Source organism: Anomalospiza imberbis, chromosome 1, assembly GCF_031753505.1.
Source record: "Anomalospiza imberbis isolate Cuckoo-Finch-1a 21T00152 chromosome 1, ASM3175350v1, whole genome shotgun sequence".
NCBI lineage: Eukaryota > Metazoa > Chordata > Aves > Passeriformes > Viduidae > Anomalospiza > Anomalospiza imberbis.
In genome coordinates, this window is record NC_089681.1 from 4,637,259 (window position 1) to 4,653,403 (window position 16,145).

Here is a 16,145-nt window from a genome sequence, read left to right on the forward strand (position 1 = left end):
AGAGCTTATTAATGTGAAAATATAATGAAATTTTAATTTAGTAGTAGGAAGTGTGTGTGGATGTACTAATTTAGATTTATTTTAAATAAGCCAATTTTAGGAGAATTCCCAAGAGTAGAGGTTTCACCGGCTTAGCTAGATCAATCAAAAAATTGTTTGAAGTTAAACCTGTCATGTAGATGAATAAAACTTTAAAACATAATTATTACTGGGGCCTCATTATATGCCTTCTGAAACTTGTTTAGCAAGTGTTTGCTATTAAAGGGCAGGCGTCTGTTCATAGAGAGGGTGAATTCCTGTCTAAATGTTGCTGTGTTCCTGACTTTGATAATGAACTTCTTTCTTTGTCCTTTCATACAGCTTGTAGTTTGCACTGAATGCTCCCTTTCTACTGGTTTTTGTGGGCTTTTTTTATCAGTTTCTCTGTTGGTTTTACACTCTTGCTCCATCATATCTGAAATCCTCATGGAGGACAAGGCTTTGGGAGAGCAGGCGGTTTCTCTTGCTTGTGGTTTTTTACTGCCAGTGAAACCTACAGTTTCTCAAGTAATACTACTCTCTCTACTGAGAGACATAGGTTTAAAAAGAAAACCCAAAAAACCACCAACCCTCCAAACCATAAGCAAAACAAAAAGTAAAATAGAGCAGAAATCCAGGTTCATGTAGAGATGACAATGCAGAAGAATTAATTTCTTGGTGAACCAATGCATTTCATTTTGGGAAGAGCTTCAGTGTTTAATGAGGGAATGCTTAGGAATAACTCATAGGGATTCGGAATATTTGCATAAGGGTGTGTTGTTTAAAAGTCAGAGCTTCTTTCAGAAGGAGGAAACTTCCCGCCAGGGCAGGGAAATGAAGCTTTGTTGTCTGGGTCTTCTTATGTGATAAGAACACAGTAGTCGAGGGTTTTTCCTAGTTTTTTGACTTGCAAATTCCCATAATATCAAATTTCAGGGGGGCCTCTCTGTAGCAAACTTTTATGTGTCTTTTTTTATGTTTTGTAGCTGAGTTTTAGTTTGTATCAGGTAATATAAGAACATCAGTTGTTTACAAGAAGTAGGTGGAGGAAAATACCCTGAGGTGTAATGGAAGGAAAAAATTCTGATAGGGGACTTCTGCTGCCAGCCTACACTCTGTAATATATCCCAGTTATTCCACTATTAGGAACCTGCATTTTGTCCTCTTTGCAGTGATGCTGAAAACCACAGCCCTATCTCTGGAAACCACAAGAGATATTACTACATGTTGAAGATGCTGCTACAGCTGCTTTCACTATCTGAAACGATAAAATAAAATATAACCTCGGATCTTAGCTGGGAATTGCTCTATTTTGAAGCTCAACCACGAGAATGTTCATGTCTTTGTAGATTAGTCCAGTGTGGGCATGGGAAAATATTTTTTTTCCCCAAGGAAGGCATAACTATTTCTGAGTTGCAGGTCTACAGTTGAGTTTTGTATATTAAAAACTGTTTAGGAATGAAGACAGCTTAATTTTTAGTTTTAGATTTTGCACAAAGACACTGCCAGCCAAAGTCTGTGTGGGTATGACATGTACTTGCAAAGGTACAGCTCAAAGCAGAACCATCCCAACTTCTTTCTTTAGTTAGCTGAGGACAAATAATTTCTGTGTTTCATTAAGTTGTGCACAATGCAGATCCCACAGGGAACGTGGATCTGGGGCCTCTGTGGCACCAGCTCCCAGCTGGTGGGGCACAGCACATGAAAAACCATGCCAGTGGCCATGGAATGGAGCCCGAGCCATTAGAACTCATGAAGTCAGTGAAGCTGGTGTGCATGTGGGCACTGATGGCTCTGGAAGTGCAGGAGGAGAGGATGGGGTGTGATGGTAGGAGAAAGGAGAAGTGTTGGGGGAGCAGCACTGCTGAGAACTCTGACTCTGCTTCGGGGGATTTAATCTATCCAACATCCTCTTGTGGGCTCTAATGCAGAGACCACTTCTTACTATTGCTGAGGAGGAAAAAAATAATCTTGGAAAGCCTGAGATGTGGAGGTAATGGAGTGTCAAAATGAGCTGTGCAGCTCTCATGGTGTTGTGTGATGGCAGCTGGGGTGTGCAGGTGCTGAAGTACCTAACGATGGGGCTGGGGCCGTGTACCCCTCGCTGAGCTCAGCTCTGCACCTGCCAGCAGCTGGATTTACTGTGGCTCCTGGGGACTGAATGGAATTGCTTGTCTGTCTCATGTTCACACCAAGTAGTGATGGAAACTTCAGTTTGTGTGTTAAATTTTTTGTGAGGGTCAGTCCTGATGTATGAAGAAGTCATGCTTTACCAGCCTTGTGTTGACTCAAAATGAAAACAACTAAACCCAATGAAGGGTGGGTTAGGCTGATTCCTACAAACCTGAGCAGTTCCAAGTGTCAGGTAGTACAGAAGGAGGGGGAGCCACATTTCTTTCCTAACCTAAATGCAAACAAGGGATAAGGGAAGCATAGTGTGGGATGATGAATATGGAATTTCTGGTCTTACCTTCTTTAGAGGAGAAGCAGCCTGAAGGGAGCAATGGGTGCATGTAGGTGGGTTGGGTTTTTTTTGTTCCCTCTTAAAATATGTGTTTATTCACTTTAGGTCTTTTGAAATGACAAAGAACAGAGATTGTATTGAATGGAGGCATTACTTTTTATGAATGCGGAAAATACCATTATATTCTGTATTTCTAATTGTTAGGAAAGACATCTGGAATTAGTTCAGCATCATTTTCTAAGGCATGGAAAAGGGAATGAATCTTGGTGGTCAAATGTGATAAATGGCACTAAGAATGTTCTCCATTTCCCCCTTCATTGAGCAGAGGTTTGTCTGAAGATGGAGTTATTTTGTTCTTTGAATTCACATTTAACTTCAAACTGGGCCGCTGACTTGTGGGTAAGCCGTAAGCATCCCTCCATTGTTTGGCTGAGGCTTGCTATTTGGATGACTTAATTCAAGCTGCAGCTTGTAATTAAAAGCATTTCTCTGTGGCCCTTAAGAAGGCTCGTGGTAGGACTTGGTCAAATTCCACATGCAGGGATTGGTTAAGGCACCTGGTTTGTGAGCAGTGAGGATGGAAGTTCTGCACTTTGGGTGCTCTGCTGGTGCTTTGCCACTGCTCACCCCACTTGTAGGTAGTGAAAAGCAGCTTGTTTGTATTCAAAAAATTGGAGGTTGACTTCGAAGGTCAAGGCTGCAAGGAGAATGTGGGAGGAAAGCAAAGTACTAACGCTTGGTGTCTTTTGCGAGTTGACATTGTCCAGAAGCAGCTTGTGGGTTGGAAAGAACCATCCTGCTTTCTGCTGGAGCATTGATCTCTTCCTCTTTAGTTCTTTTGTTCTTACATATTCTTCTTTGAAATGTCCTGACTTAAAAGCAGGCTGGATTGATGTCTTTCTGTAACTGCAGCTCACACTGTTGGTGTCTGGGAGCGATTCTGCTCTCAGTGATCACATCACTTCTGGCACTGTGAAAAGGTCGTGTCTGTATCCTACGAAGGTCAAAAAGGCATCAGGGCAACCAAGGGAGCTGCAGATCTGTAACTGATCATTTATTCCGGACAAAATCATCATAGAATGGGTTGGGCTGGACCTCTAAAGATCATCCTGTCCAACCTGCCTGCCATGGGCAGGGACATTTTTCAGTAGGTAAAAGGGTTGACTTGAAAGTTAATCTTGCATGGATTCTTTCACAGGAAGTGCCCATTAGTCAATAAAATGATGTCTGGAGTAGTCCACTGAACATAATGAGATTACAGTTATGAAGGCAGTGCTGTTTATCTAATACTTTCACTCTTTGTTAAGGTATTTAGTTTCATACTACAGCATTAAGAAACTGGAAGCAATCTGGCAGAGTAGCATCAAGCATCTCAGTAGTCTTGCAAGGGCCTTAAGCTATGACCAAACATGAGGTCAGCTCCTTCATTTTTGCTCATCATTATTAAGCCAGCCCTTTTGCTTGTAGCCCACTTTGGCACATGCAATGTGCTGTGGTTAGAAAGTGTGGTAGCTGCTCACTGAGAGACCAGAAGAACCTTTAGAGTGGACTTTTGACAAAAATGACAACTGAAAATCTGATTATATCATCTCTTCCGCTCTCCTTGTGGCTTGTTGAGTTCTTGGAGATTAATAGGTATGTCTGTAACATTTTTTGTTGTGCATTATCTAATCAAGAATGTTATAGCTTGACTGAAGAGCTTCTGGTTTCCAGGCTCTAAAACATCCTTTATGAGCAGCAGACAGACTTACAGGTCCCATATAGATTCCTCTGCTCCCAAAATATCAAGGGACTATGAGCTGCAGCTTTGACTTTCCCTTATCTCACAGAAAACACTGTCAGCCTCTCTCCTATCGTTCCCTAACGGTTCTTAACAGAAAGCCAGAAGTTAAACTTCTTTATAAAACCCAGACTGTCAGAAAAGCTGAAGAGAGCCCCAAGTTTTTCTTTATTTGAGTCCTAAAAAGAAAAGGCTGAACTCCCTGTATTTTTTTTTTTCTTGCTCTATTTATGTATGACTAAAATATATAAAAACTCTGCGCGGATCCTGACAAGGATCAGTACTGGGTGTTTTCCACATTCTTTCTGAATTCCTCTGTTACTGGTAGTTGAATAACTATTTGTGGAAATCCTGTTTCCTCTGGTGTGGGGTGTCCCCTTTCCAAGTCTCCCTTTCTCCCACTTCAAAGAGCACTTCCAGAAGGGGACGTGACCCTTTTGCAAGCCCTGTGACAGGGCACTGGGGGAAGGAGCATGTGGCAGAGCAGGAGAGGTGGAGGGAATCAGGTGTGTTCAGCCTTAGGAAGAGGAGGGGAATGGGTGGTCTTAGTGATGTTCCAGCTTCTCCAGCTGGCTGAGGGGAACCTTTGGAGCAGATGGAGCCAGTCTTGTGGCAGGTGCACCAGAGCAGGGCAGAAGCTGGAGCACAGGAAACACCAGTTGAGTAGAAGGCAAGTTTATTTTACCGTGGGGGTGGAACAGATTGTAAGAGGTGTTGTGGAAACTCTGTTCTTTAAGATATTCAAAACTTGACAAGTCAGCCTGGTCTCTTCCCACCTATGTTGTTCTGTGTTCACAGTCCTCTGCTCCTCTGCAGCAGCTGCTGGAGGGTGTTCCTTTGCCAGTCTTGGTTCTTTTTAACCTGGTCGTGATGAACACATTTGTCATTTTATTTTTTTTTCTTACAGTTCTGGAGGCAAAACAGCTGCTCAGTAGTTGAGGACAAGTTATTAAATCCCTTTTTTTGCCCAAGGAGCGATGCGTCCTCTCTGGATCTGTGCGATGGCATCAGAGACTGACCTGGAGGCAGCAGTGAATGTGCACAGTGGTTGTACCTAAAACACCTTTAGTGATGATCTGGAAGAGCAGCTCCATTATCTGATATTGGAACCTTAACCCAAAGTGATGCTTTCAAATAAAGCTTCCTTCACCTTAGTTTCATTTAGAGATTATATATTTTAACAAAAATGATTTTAGAGAGTCTTCCCCTTGGCAAATGTGGATTGCATGAGCCCAATACTAAAACCTACCGAGACTTGTGAAAACATCACCTGGTTATTAAATATGAGTTAGGACTTGCCACACAAGGAAACTTACTGATATAATTGCACTGGTGTAATTATGCTCAGATGATTTCCTGTGTCAACAAGCCCTTCCATGCAACTCATCTGGCCCCTTCTTATTTAGTAACTCATTAGGCCTCTGACTGCACCTTAAAATTGCATAATTCTTTGCTAAAAAATCTCCAATGTGCAAGTTTAATGCTGACTGGCAGCACTTCCAGCATGTTGAGCAGGCCAGCAGTTAAGCTTTAAAAAATGGTGACGGACAAAAGAAATGAATGCTCCGAGTCTGGGAGATGGTTAATGGAGCACATGGTCCTGAAAAACCATCATTGCATAATTGTGTGGATTGTAGAGTGGAAGCTTGTCCAAGTGTGTGGCTCATTCACACCTTTTATAGACAAGGAGTGTCTTGGCCTGCTCACTCCCTGAGTCACCTTTATCTCTGATTTTGATCCTCAGTAATGTGCAGGAGTAAGAGCAGCCAGCCTTGTGTTCACAATAGTTTTCAATTGGCAAAAATTATTTTTACTAACACAGCATTTCTGTGATTATCCAGGTTTCCCTACTGCCACCTTTCCCCCCAGTCTTTTAACAGAGTAATTTTGCTTGATTGCTAATTTTATTTCATAAAACTGCCACAAGATTATTTTTCTGATATCTGTCTTTTCCAGATTTTTTTTTTGGTGGAAATTGCTGCTTTTAAGATTGATAGCTATGAACATTTTGTTTATGTGAATTGGATGAATTATAATAAGAAGTCTGGTTTCTTTCCTGATAAAAGTAAGCCTAAAAGACATCATGTGGGCACCTCATTATTCCATACCCAGCTCACCTTAATTCACACCTTGGAAATGGGGCTCTTGATGGTCTCAATCATCATATCAAGGCTGAAATGTTCTCATTATTCATTTTATCATCTGGCAAATGAGTGAGGAGCTTCCAATACTTACCACATGGTTGCTCCTGTTTATTAGTCTTTCATCCTTTTTCTAGTTCCTTCTTTCCTTGACAGCACTTTAAAACTAAAATCCAGGAATGCATGTAGATTTTCCAATGCTTTGAAAACTGTCTCCAGAAGCATTATCTGTGTTCATGAAGCTGTCTCTGCATGAATTTTGGCAGATTTCCCTGGGCAGAGCATCACTTCCAGCTCAGATGTCCAGTGCTGTCCTCTGTAGCACACCTCACCTGGCTGCAAGAGCTTCCTCATAGGAACCTTGGCACTAAGGAAAATATTTCTGTATTGATACAGCTTCTGTCACATTTAAAAGTCAATGAATGATGGGGTGTTTGAACAGGGAGTTGGGGCAGCTGGATCACTTTGAAAGCAGCAATTGTGCCTCCTGATCAAGGCTGAAGGCATCTATCATGTCTTGATAAAAGGTCAAGCCTTATTTCTCTGTTCTGTCAGCACCAAATCCAGTATTTTGTCATTCTACCCTTCACAGCTGCTTGCTGTAATAAGTTCTACACAAGATAGTCTGATTTTGCTTTCTTAATTTGAGGCAGTAGTCCAAGAAGTGAATGCAGTTCAGTGGCTGCAGCATTTAGTGTTTCTCTCCTGGAGCTCAGTTCCCATCCCTGGGTGCTGTAGTTGACACATACGTGTCTGTTTGGGGTGGCAGAAGTGTAGGCTGAGCGCTTATCGGGTCACTGCTGCTGTTTAATAAGCACTACTTATCTCCTTGAAGCAACACCCTGCCCTAAATAAGTTTTGCCTTGGGAGTTGAGCCAGAAATAGCTTTCCCCCCCTTTTTTTTTTTTTTTTTTTCCTTTAATTGGATAGTAAAATCCAAATAATTGAAAAAAATTGTTTAGGATGAAAATAGAGGGTGGCAGTGCTCCTGCTTTCTGGGCAGCTTGGTGCTTTTTTATCTCTGTGAGTCATGCAGGTTATAAAACTGCCTTCACGTCTTTCCCAAGGAATCTGTGCTTCTCTCAGCGTTTCACCTTATTCTCAAAAAGGAGGCTGAACCCTCACTTTTATTCACTGTTTGTCACTAAAACTCCAGTGGAGGAATGCAGTGCTGTTGTTGAGCAACACGTGTCCATTTTGATCCCTGAACACTTACAGATATGGCTTTGTTATGCCCCTGTGAGGCACTAAACAATCCCATTTTAGAACAGAGGGAGAATGTATTGCTTAATTACAGGATTTCTTAATTTGGCAGCATAAATAGCTTGTGGGGATGTGTGTCCCCTTCCATCATGCTTCTCTTTGTACTTTCAATTTTTAAGTTTAATTTTTTTGTCATTTAGAAAATTAGTCATGAGGTACAAAGTATGGCACAGAAAAGGAAGGACAGTGGAATTAGGATGTGGCAGTAGATACAGAAATGTTAGAAGGCATAAAAATCATTGTGAAAGAGAAGGGAAATCAATATATTGATAACAGTTGGCCAGGTAATAGAGGTAAGGCAGTGTGGAATGCAGAGTGTGGATAACAAGAAATGGAACTGTTAAAATACAGGAGCCTGGACAGAAAATTAAAATATTTTATAATGGGTGGTGTTACAGGAATCATGGAAATACACAAAAATCGCAGAATAAAGTTGATGACTAGGACATAATTTTCAAATGGGAATGTTCTGTCACAGAAAGATGAAAATAAAAACGTGTGCAGTGGTGATGTGTAAAGGATTCAGCAGCAAAGTGAAAATGTATGTGGGAGACAGATTATTTTAAAATTGGGGAGGAGGAGGGTGGGAGTGATGGCAAACAGGATTCTGGAGGAGTAGAGGTGGCTGCTTTGTGCACATCCTCTTGCTCAGGTTTGGAGGTGGATCACAGAAACCTTTGGTGTATCGCAAGTACAAATATTTGTGGGAGTATTTTTTCTGCTACTTCCCAGCTGTAGTGCTAATGCTGTCAATAACTTTGTTAGGTGTCCTGCCCACAGCAGAGGATTCTTTCCGCTGAATGACGCAGACAGTGGGGACTTGTCACACCAAACAGGGGATATGGTGACTGCAGGGACACCTGAGCAAGTTAATCACCGTCAGGAAAACGTGAAGTCAGCAGAGGGCCTGGAAGTGTTGGGAAAAGATGAAAATTGATGTCTTAGAAGTCAGGATGTGTAGGAATTGAGCAAAAATAAAAAGCCAAAGGTTGAGCAGAATCAGTGAGCTGTGTTTTGTCTTGCCTTGAGGGATGGAGGTGGGTAAGGTCAGATGCAGAGGCAGATGGGCTGCTTGTGGCAAGACTGGTTTACAGATAAGAGCTAAGGTGATATTTGGCTCCATTTCTCAGGGCAGCTGTTGACACTGCAAGAGCAATGTGGATGAATAATACTCAAATAAAAATTGCTATATTGCCATTGAAGGCAAAACTGTAGTACTGAAACATGAAGTTTTATGTGTGTTGATTGAGTTAGTGTTGGAAACACTAACTTTCCACAGTCTTTGAAGGAAATGTTTATAAAAGGCGGGGGGGGAAAGGAAATTGAATTTCAGTAGCCTGAATTAAAAGTGTGGATGCCATAAAATATGTTTGGGAGACAAGATCAGAAAGAATTTTTTTTCAAAAAATAATAACAAAACCCTCTATCGTTTTCCCAGTGTCAAATCTGGTTAAGTATTTGGTGGATGGGGAATTGGTGCTGACTGTTACGAGGGTGGTAAAAATAGGGAGATACTCATGAGTGGGAAGCTTGCCATGGGAAGTGTTGAGGGGTAAAGTGGGGAATTGATGCTAATGTTGGGAATGGTCTTATTATTAACAAACATTGCATAAATGTTAGGAATAAGTATGTGAACTTTCATCAAGAGGTATAGGAAGCATTGACAGGAAAAGGAGAATCTGAGCATCATTCGGAAAGCAGCAGGTTAATAATTATGGATTAGAAAAGTAGATATATTAAAGACAATATAGCTGGGAGTTCATAGGGAACTGGGAGCTGGTAATAAGCAACTGAAATGGGTGCATGTGCCCTGAGTGGTCTCTGGATGGCCTTTTACAAGGCAGTGGTACAGCAGGCAAAAGCAGTTTAGGGCTCATTAATCTGCCTTTTCCAGTGGAGAGATGGAAGCACCAGTGTGGTTATCACTTAGTCTTCTCCAGGAAAAATGACTGGAAGGATGAGAATGATGAAGCCTAATTTATGACCAGGGACTAACAGAAGGAGCATAGCCTAGAATTTAGTATTAAATGGGTATTGGTTTACATCTAGAAGTACAGTCAGGAGTACTCAGTATGAAGACCACTGAATATAACCTGCCATGAATAAATAAAAATGGAAGGATGTTTTCTGAGCATTAGAGCAAGCCAGGGTGGACAAGTGGTGTCAGATTTGTTAATGAAGGGCTGTGAATTGCTTCTGGTGCTAGCAGAGAACTGAATTTGATAATCTTAAGAAACCACACCTGGATTCTTACATAAGTAATGAGAAACCTCCTGGGTTATTTCACATGTGAAGATTTTGCTGCAAGTTGTTGCCTCAGAGCACAGAGCACCTGAGCACTGAGGCTGCAGAAGGTTTGAATACTCAAGTTGTTACCTTAGAAACTTCTCTATGGACTATTCTGGATTGAAACACAGCAAACTGCCTTTGTGCTTCTGCCTCACCATTGTCTGAGCAACAGCTGATGTTTGAGCTCAGGAATTGAGCACAGCAGCAGTAGAGTATCAGCTGTGTTTCCTGTGTGAAGGAAGCAGTAGGATATAGTTTAGTTCTAATACAGGATTTTGCAGAGAGCTACAGCACAGAGGAAAGTGATGGAAACTCCATTTCATAGGTGTTTGCTCAAATAAAAGTGGGTAGATCTGTTTTAAAATGAAGATTCTTCCCTGCAAAGAAGAACGTGGTTCTTGCTTTCCTGCTTGGCCTGTGAAATTCCTACCCAGCTGACTTGTTGTATAGGAAAATGCAACTGATTTTAAGATTTTTTTTCAGTAACTGGGGCTAGGAAATACATCAAGTTATGAACCAGCATGAGAAAGAAAGAGAAAACAGGATTCATGGTCTCCGGAAAGCAGGGTTTGGACTTTTTTTTTTTTTTTTCATTTTTTTAGGTTGTTTAAAAAGAGTAATGGTTTAAATGTGCTGGGCTTCACTGGTCCAATAGCCTGTAAATTTGCTGAAATGTCAATTTGAGACAGCTGATGGCTAAGTTGTGCTTTCTCTCTTTTGCAGTGCTCACACCTCCTCCCCCATTGCCACCACCAATACAGGGATATGCCTTTAAACCTCCTCCTCGACCAGATTTTGGCACTTCTGGGAGAACAATCAAACTGCAGGCCAACTTCTTTGAAATGGACATTCCTAAAATAGATATCTACCATTATGAATTGGATATAAAGCCAGAAAAATGTCCTAGAAGAGTTAACAGGTAACGCTGCACTTTGCTTTTCCTCAGTTTATGTACAGTTTTGTTTTATTTTGAAAAAGCTGGAGCCAGGTGCTCCCACTGATGTCTGGAAAGTTGTCTGGCTTTAATCAGTGGTTGTACTGATCACTTCCATTAACAGGATATGTACATCCTTTTTTTTTTTTTTTCCTTCCAAGTCTTTACTTGGATTGATTTTGTCAGAATCTTAAGATGCTGCTGATTGAAGCCACTGGTGGCAGATGGATAAACTGTATTAGCTCTGTTGAAGCTGGGTCAATATAAGCCAACTTGATAAAAGTGATTTATTATTACCTGGTTAAATACTGGAGTGTAATTGGCTGAAGTCCTTCAGCAGGGAGCTGGTGTTACCAGCTTGTTTTCTCACCTTTCCCTGCTCACAAAAGGAGGCAAAACCCATTTGTTTGTAGGAGAGGATTATGGAGTTACTAAAGCAGGTGAGAAATTATCCTTCATCAGTAGATTCTATATAAGGGAAAAATATGCCCCTGAAACAGATAGCAAGGTGAAAACACGGATCAGCTGTCCAGGGAAACAAGCAGCCAGGTCTTGCATTTGGCATCTGTGACCTGTTGGAGTGTGCAACTTCATTGACTTGAAAAAGATGCGGCATTGCCAGAAGTGAAACTTGAGAATGAGACTTGGCACCAACTGGAAACCGCAAGTGTCATCATCATAACTACACCTTGACTGTAGAGGATTGGAATGACCTGTTTATGTATTCAAGAGCAAAGCCTTTCCTTGTTAAAAAAGGTGACATGGGTGGAACAAGCTGTCATGAGAGTAAACAGTGAGGAGTCAAAAAAGCCACCTGAAAGCCATGGTTTTCCTGATGTGAATTAATAAACCTGAGGGCATTCTCCATTGTTACACTGAGGAGTTGGTAATGGTAGTGTTTTCACAGAGCAGCATCACTGTGCTTTGCTGCCCTGTTTTTTTTTTTTTTTTTTTTACTTCCTGTGGTGATCTATTATTAGTTTAATTTTTCAGCTGAGGTTAATTTTAAAAGCAAACACTGTTGTTAAGTGCATGAAGCTGAACTCTCTGATTGCCCGAGGGCAGCTGCTGATTTCACTGAGATGCTCTTCCTGCATTGGAGCACTGCAAAACTCTTGGAGCAGTCACTTTTTTCATAAGGGGAGCTGTGATAACTTTGCTTTCCTGAACTGCTATCCCTGCCACCACTCCAGCTCTGCCAGCTGCTGCTGGCTGATCCAGATTGCCTCTGCAGCTCCTCTGGGAGCCAAGTGCTGCACAGCTCCTGTGTGTTTTCTGTGTGAGCCCCTCCCTTACAGTCCAGTGTGGGGGTGCTTGCCACAAAACCTAAAGCAGTTTTTCTCACTGGAAAGGCAGATTCTATTCAGTAGCAGTTCAGAAGTTCTTCTCCAGTGCCTGCTAATGACCTGCTCTGCTTGGTCAGCTCAGTCACTCCTCTTTTGTGGTGACAGGAGCAGGTACAGGCCTACACAGATGAAATGCCTTTTGCAATAAGCAGAGATGCCATAGATGAATTCAGCAGTGGTGTGGTGGATGCTTCTCAGGGCAGTGTGGTAAGAATACAATTTGGATTCACACACTGAAGGGTTTTATTCTTTTAAGTGCTTACTGCTCTATTCTGTAGAGGTACCTGTACTCACCTTCACCTGAGTTCTTGTGAGCTGTTTCCTATGTCTATGCCTGTATTTCTTTGTGTGCAAATATATATATATATATATATATATATAAAATAGTATTATGCAGATGCACATGTAATCCAATTCTGAATGATTTTTTTTTTTTTACCGCTAGCTTACAGGTTTCTAGTATTTTGGTTATATAATTCACATGTATATAGTAAGTAGTTCTTATCATTGCTTTATATGGTATAACGAAAGGAGAGAGAAATTTTATTTTTTGCTCTGTTCCCTCATCTGTGTCAGCTTTGTTCTTCAGTTTTACTCCAGTGTGTACTGTGACCCTGCAGACCCCACTGCAGGGTGTATCCACTGTAGATGCAAGTTCCACACTGAGACATGAGCTGGAGCAGGACTGGAAAACACACAGCTGGGACAACGTGCTCCTGAATTAATACAGTCTGGCTACAATTCTGTACATGTGGCAGAAAGGCTGGGTCTTTTGGGGTAGCTGGGCAGGCAGAGTGGGCAATGTGAGTTTAGTTCTGCACTGTGGGTGCTCTCAATTGAATTTTTGAGGATTTGTTCAAGGTGAACTCTACCTGCAGTTGCCAGCCGAGGGTTCTTGGTGAGCTTGCATGAGCTTGGTAGAGCAGTCGTCTCAAAGGGCTGAAGTTAGTGAAGTGGTAAATAACTCTTCTTTTAACTCTGCCTGGAGAAAATAATTTAATTTTCTTAAAAATATCTCCACCCACAGCTGAGAAGCACCATTGCTAATTGTGGATGTGGTTTGAAGCTTGAAAACATAAATCAAGTGGAAGTGTTCATTTTTTATATAAAGCAGTTTACAGTCGGAAGAACTTGCTCAGGAAGAGAGTGGGGTTTCCATGCTCAATCTTAAGGTTAAAAAATACCTCCTTCCTCCTACCCTCCCAGTTATGTACTTATTCAGTCACACCCTGCAGACCTGAGGCAGATATTTCTGGGTCAAGTTTGATTCATGCTTTGCAGGAGGTCAGAGTTTCTCTCAGTGGCCACATCTTATTTTAAGGTAAACCTTGGGACACAGCAAAGAAATTGCCAATTACAACAGTCTCAATTTTTTCCTTGAGTGAGTTCAGTTTTGTCTCAGATTTTGCAGCACTGTAATACCTACCTGAGTGCTGGGTTAATTACCTTGCCAGGTCAGGGTGCATGAACAGTCACCTGCAGCATCTGTGAGCTGCTGGTTGTCAGCAGTGCTGGAGGAGCAGTGGTTTCCTTTCTGGGCCACTTTAACCTCTTAATGCCCTTTTGCCCCTGACTGTGTGTTAAGGTTGCAGCCTGCTGATGGGTTTTGGGTAGTACAGGTAGACTGAAGGATCTCTCTCTGGGACACTGGAACCAAAAGTCCTTTGGCATCAAAAAGTGTTATTATTCCAGCTGACCTCTCATTGACTGCTGAGCTGCTTTGGATGACCAGTGTGTAAACACTGTGGTTTGACAGGAGCTGTGTGAGTGGTTTCCCTGTTTATGCAAAAATGGAACCTAACTCCAGCTACTTTGAAATGAATGTGTATTTTTAATATTCACAGCTCCACTGAGTGCATATACCCAGTTTTGTTGGATGGATCCCAGTTTTGTTGTGTGTATGAAAAAAAATGCATTTAAAAATTATTTTTCTCCGGGAGCTGCAAAACATTTTGCTGTCATTGTTAGCATAAACTGCTGTCCTGACATTGGGGCTCTAAGATAGGTTAATGATATTTTTGAAAACTTTGCAGGCTGCTGAGCTTTTGGTCCAGGGTCCTCTGCAGAAAGGGCTGTAGAACAGAGGAGCTGAAACCCCAGATCTACCAGGCACCTCTTGTTTTGAGCTTGAGAGAGCACAGGCTTTCACTTTACCACTTCCAGTAGGTCACAGAAAAGAGGAAGAACAGCTTAAACTTGAAAAAAACCTAAAGATAGCAGTTTTAAGAGAACAGTTTAGTCTGAAAATGTTGCTTTCAGTTCAGATCAGTCAAACAGATCTTGCCTTTAATAGACAGGAGTGGACAGCCCTTTCATTTACCTAATGCCTCTGTTGGTAAATATTAGTGTTAGTACTTGTCTGCCTCTTAAAATTCAAAGTAAAAAGTTGGATTAACTTAATCTTTTTGCATTTTCAGAGAAATAGTGGAGCATATGGTTCAGCACTTTAAAACCCAGATTTTTGGGGATCGCAAACCAGTGTTTGATGGAAGAAAAAACCTTTATACAGCTATGCCACTTCCTATTGGGAGAGATAAAGTAAGTTTTAAATAGAAAAATTTCTAGAGATTTTAATATGGTATTTTCAGAATATTTCTAATAACTAATAGAAACCGGTTTTCTGTTTCTGATTTTCTGTTTCTGGAATAGATGTCTCTATCGTTGCCACTCTGCTTAGGGTGTGCTTTGCCAGGACACAAGTGTGAGCTTGTTGCTATCCCAGTGGTCACTCCCTGTTCTATATCCCTTCATTCCTCCCTCTCTTTCTCCCCACTGGTGTGGTTTCTGCTACTTTAGGGAGCTGGAACAGCTGCCCCAGACAGCAAACAATCTCCAGAGTGGCACTAGGGAAAAAGGGAGAGCACAGATGAGTGTGGGAGAGAGGAGGGAAAATACTGCTCTGGGCACCAAGAAGCTGTTGTGTCACCTCACTAATCTCATCAAGGCCCACTCTAAGCTTATTCTCACTATCAGTAGCTGAAGGAAGCTCCTCCATCTCTCTGTTGCCTGTATTGGAACCTCTCCTCCCTAATCCTTGATGACTGAGAGCCAAATTAATTTACACTGCACAGGTTAAGACCTGCAGTCTTTGCCCTGGGGCAGCTGGAGAGGACTGGGGTTGTGTTTGCCAGCTCCTGGTGGGGCAGAGACCTCTTTGAGCTCTGGTTGTAGCTGCTCCTGTGCCCATTGACTGCTGGGGTGGAAGGGACTCTGTTGGAACATGCTGGCACATAATCCCTAGAAAATAATTGAGCCTATGCATCTGTGATCTAATACCAGATTGAATTTTCTGTGCCTTTTCTTCATTCAGGTGAGTCCCTGAGGGAGGGCACAGTCATTCTGGTTGGTACTGCTGTAGTCCCCTTCTGCTAGGGGTGCAGAGTTACAGGGGGACTGTTCTATCTCCTGGGAGTTGATTACAACTTCAGACAAAAATAAAACATAACGGGAGAAGAGAAATACAGAGAAATGTGGAAACTGGGAACCATTCGTGCCCTCTGAAATTCAGCAGCTATAGAATAGTTCAGGCTGTCGTTTGCTGTCTCATGTTGGGTGCCTGTGCAGTGCTTGACATAGTTAATAGTTCTACCTGAATCAAGCTCTTAATCTCATATGTGCAATTTTTATTTCCTCCCAATCTGTTTAAGTGAATGCCATGCAGTAAAGGTCAGACTCTACTCTGGTGTTAATTACTTTTCATTAACTGATAAGGTAATGTCTGGGAAAACTATAAAGCAATCACTAGAAGTCTTAGTGGTTTTTCCCTTTGCTTTCCTATACAATATTCCAGTTCCTACAGGTTTGACACACAAGACTGCAAATTATTTGCAAAGGTGGAAGAAGACTTGATGAGAGTCTGTTAGGGCTTTGAACAACTCTGGATGTATGCAGAGTTGCCTTATAATACTTT

The 16,145-nt window shown here is 41.7% G+C and overlaps 1 protein-coding gene across 2 annotated transcripts in view; it reads left to right on the plus strand.

Annotated features, from left to right (window-relative positions):
- The window catches only part of AGO2 (argonaute RISC catalytic component 2), a 55,692-nt gene that overhangs the window by 6,367 nt on the left and 33,180 nt on the right, over positions 1-16,145 (plus strand). For both annotated transcript variants that reach the window (XM_068180134.1, XM_068180143.1), the window contains exons 2-3: positions 10,679-10,874; positions 14,653-14,773. In XM_068180134.1, the coding sequence (XP_068036235.1) occupies positions 10,679-10,874; positions 14,653-14,773 (317 nt within the window). The remainder of the gene's footprint in view (positions 1-10,678; positions 10,875-14,652; positions 14,774-16,145) is intronic.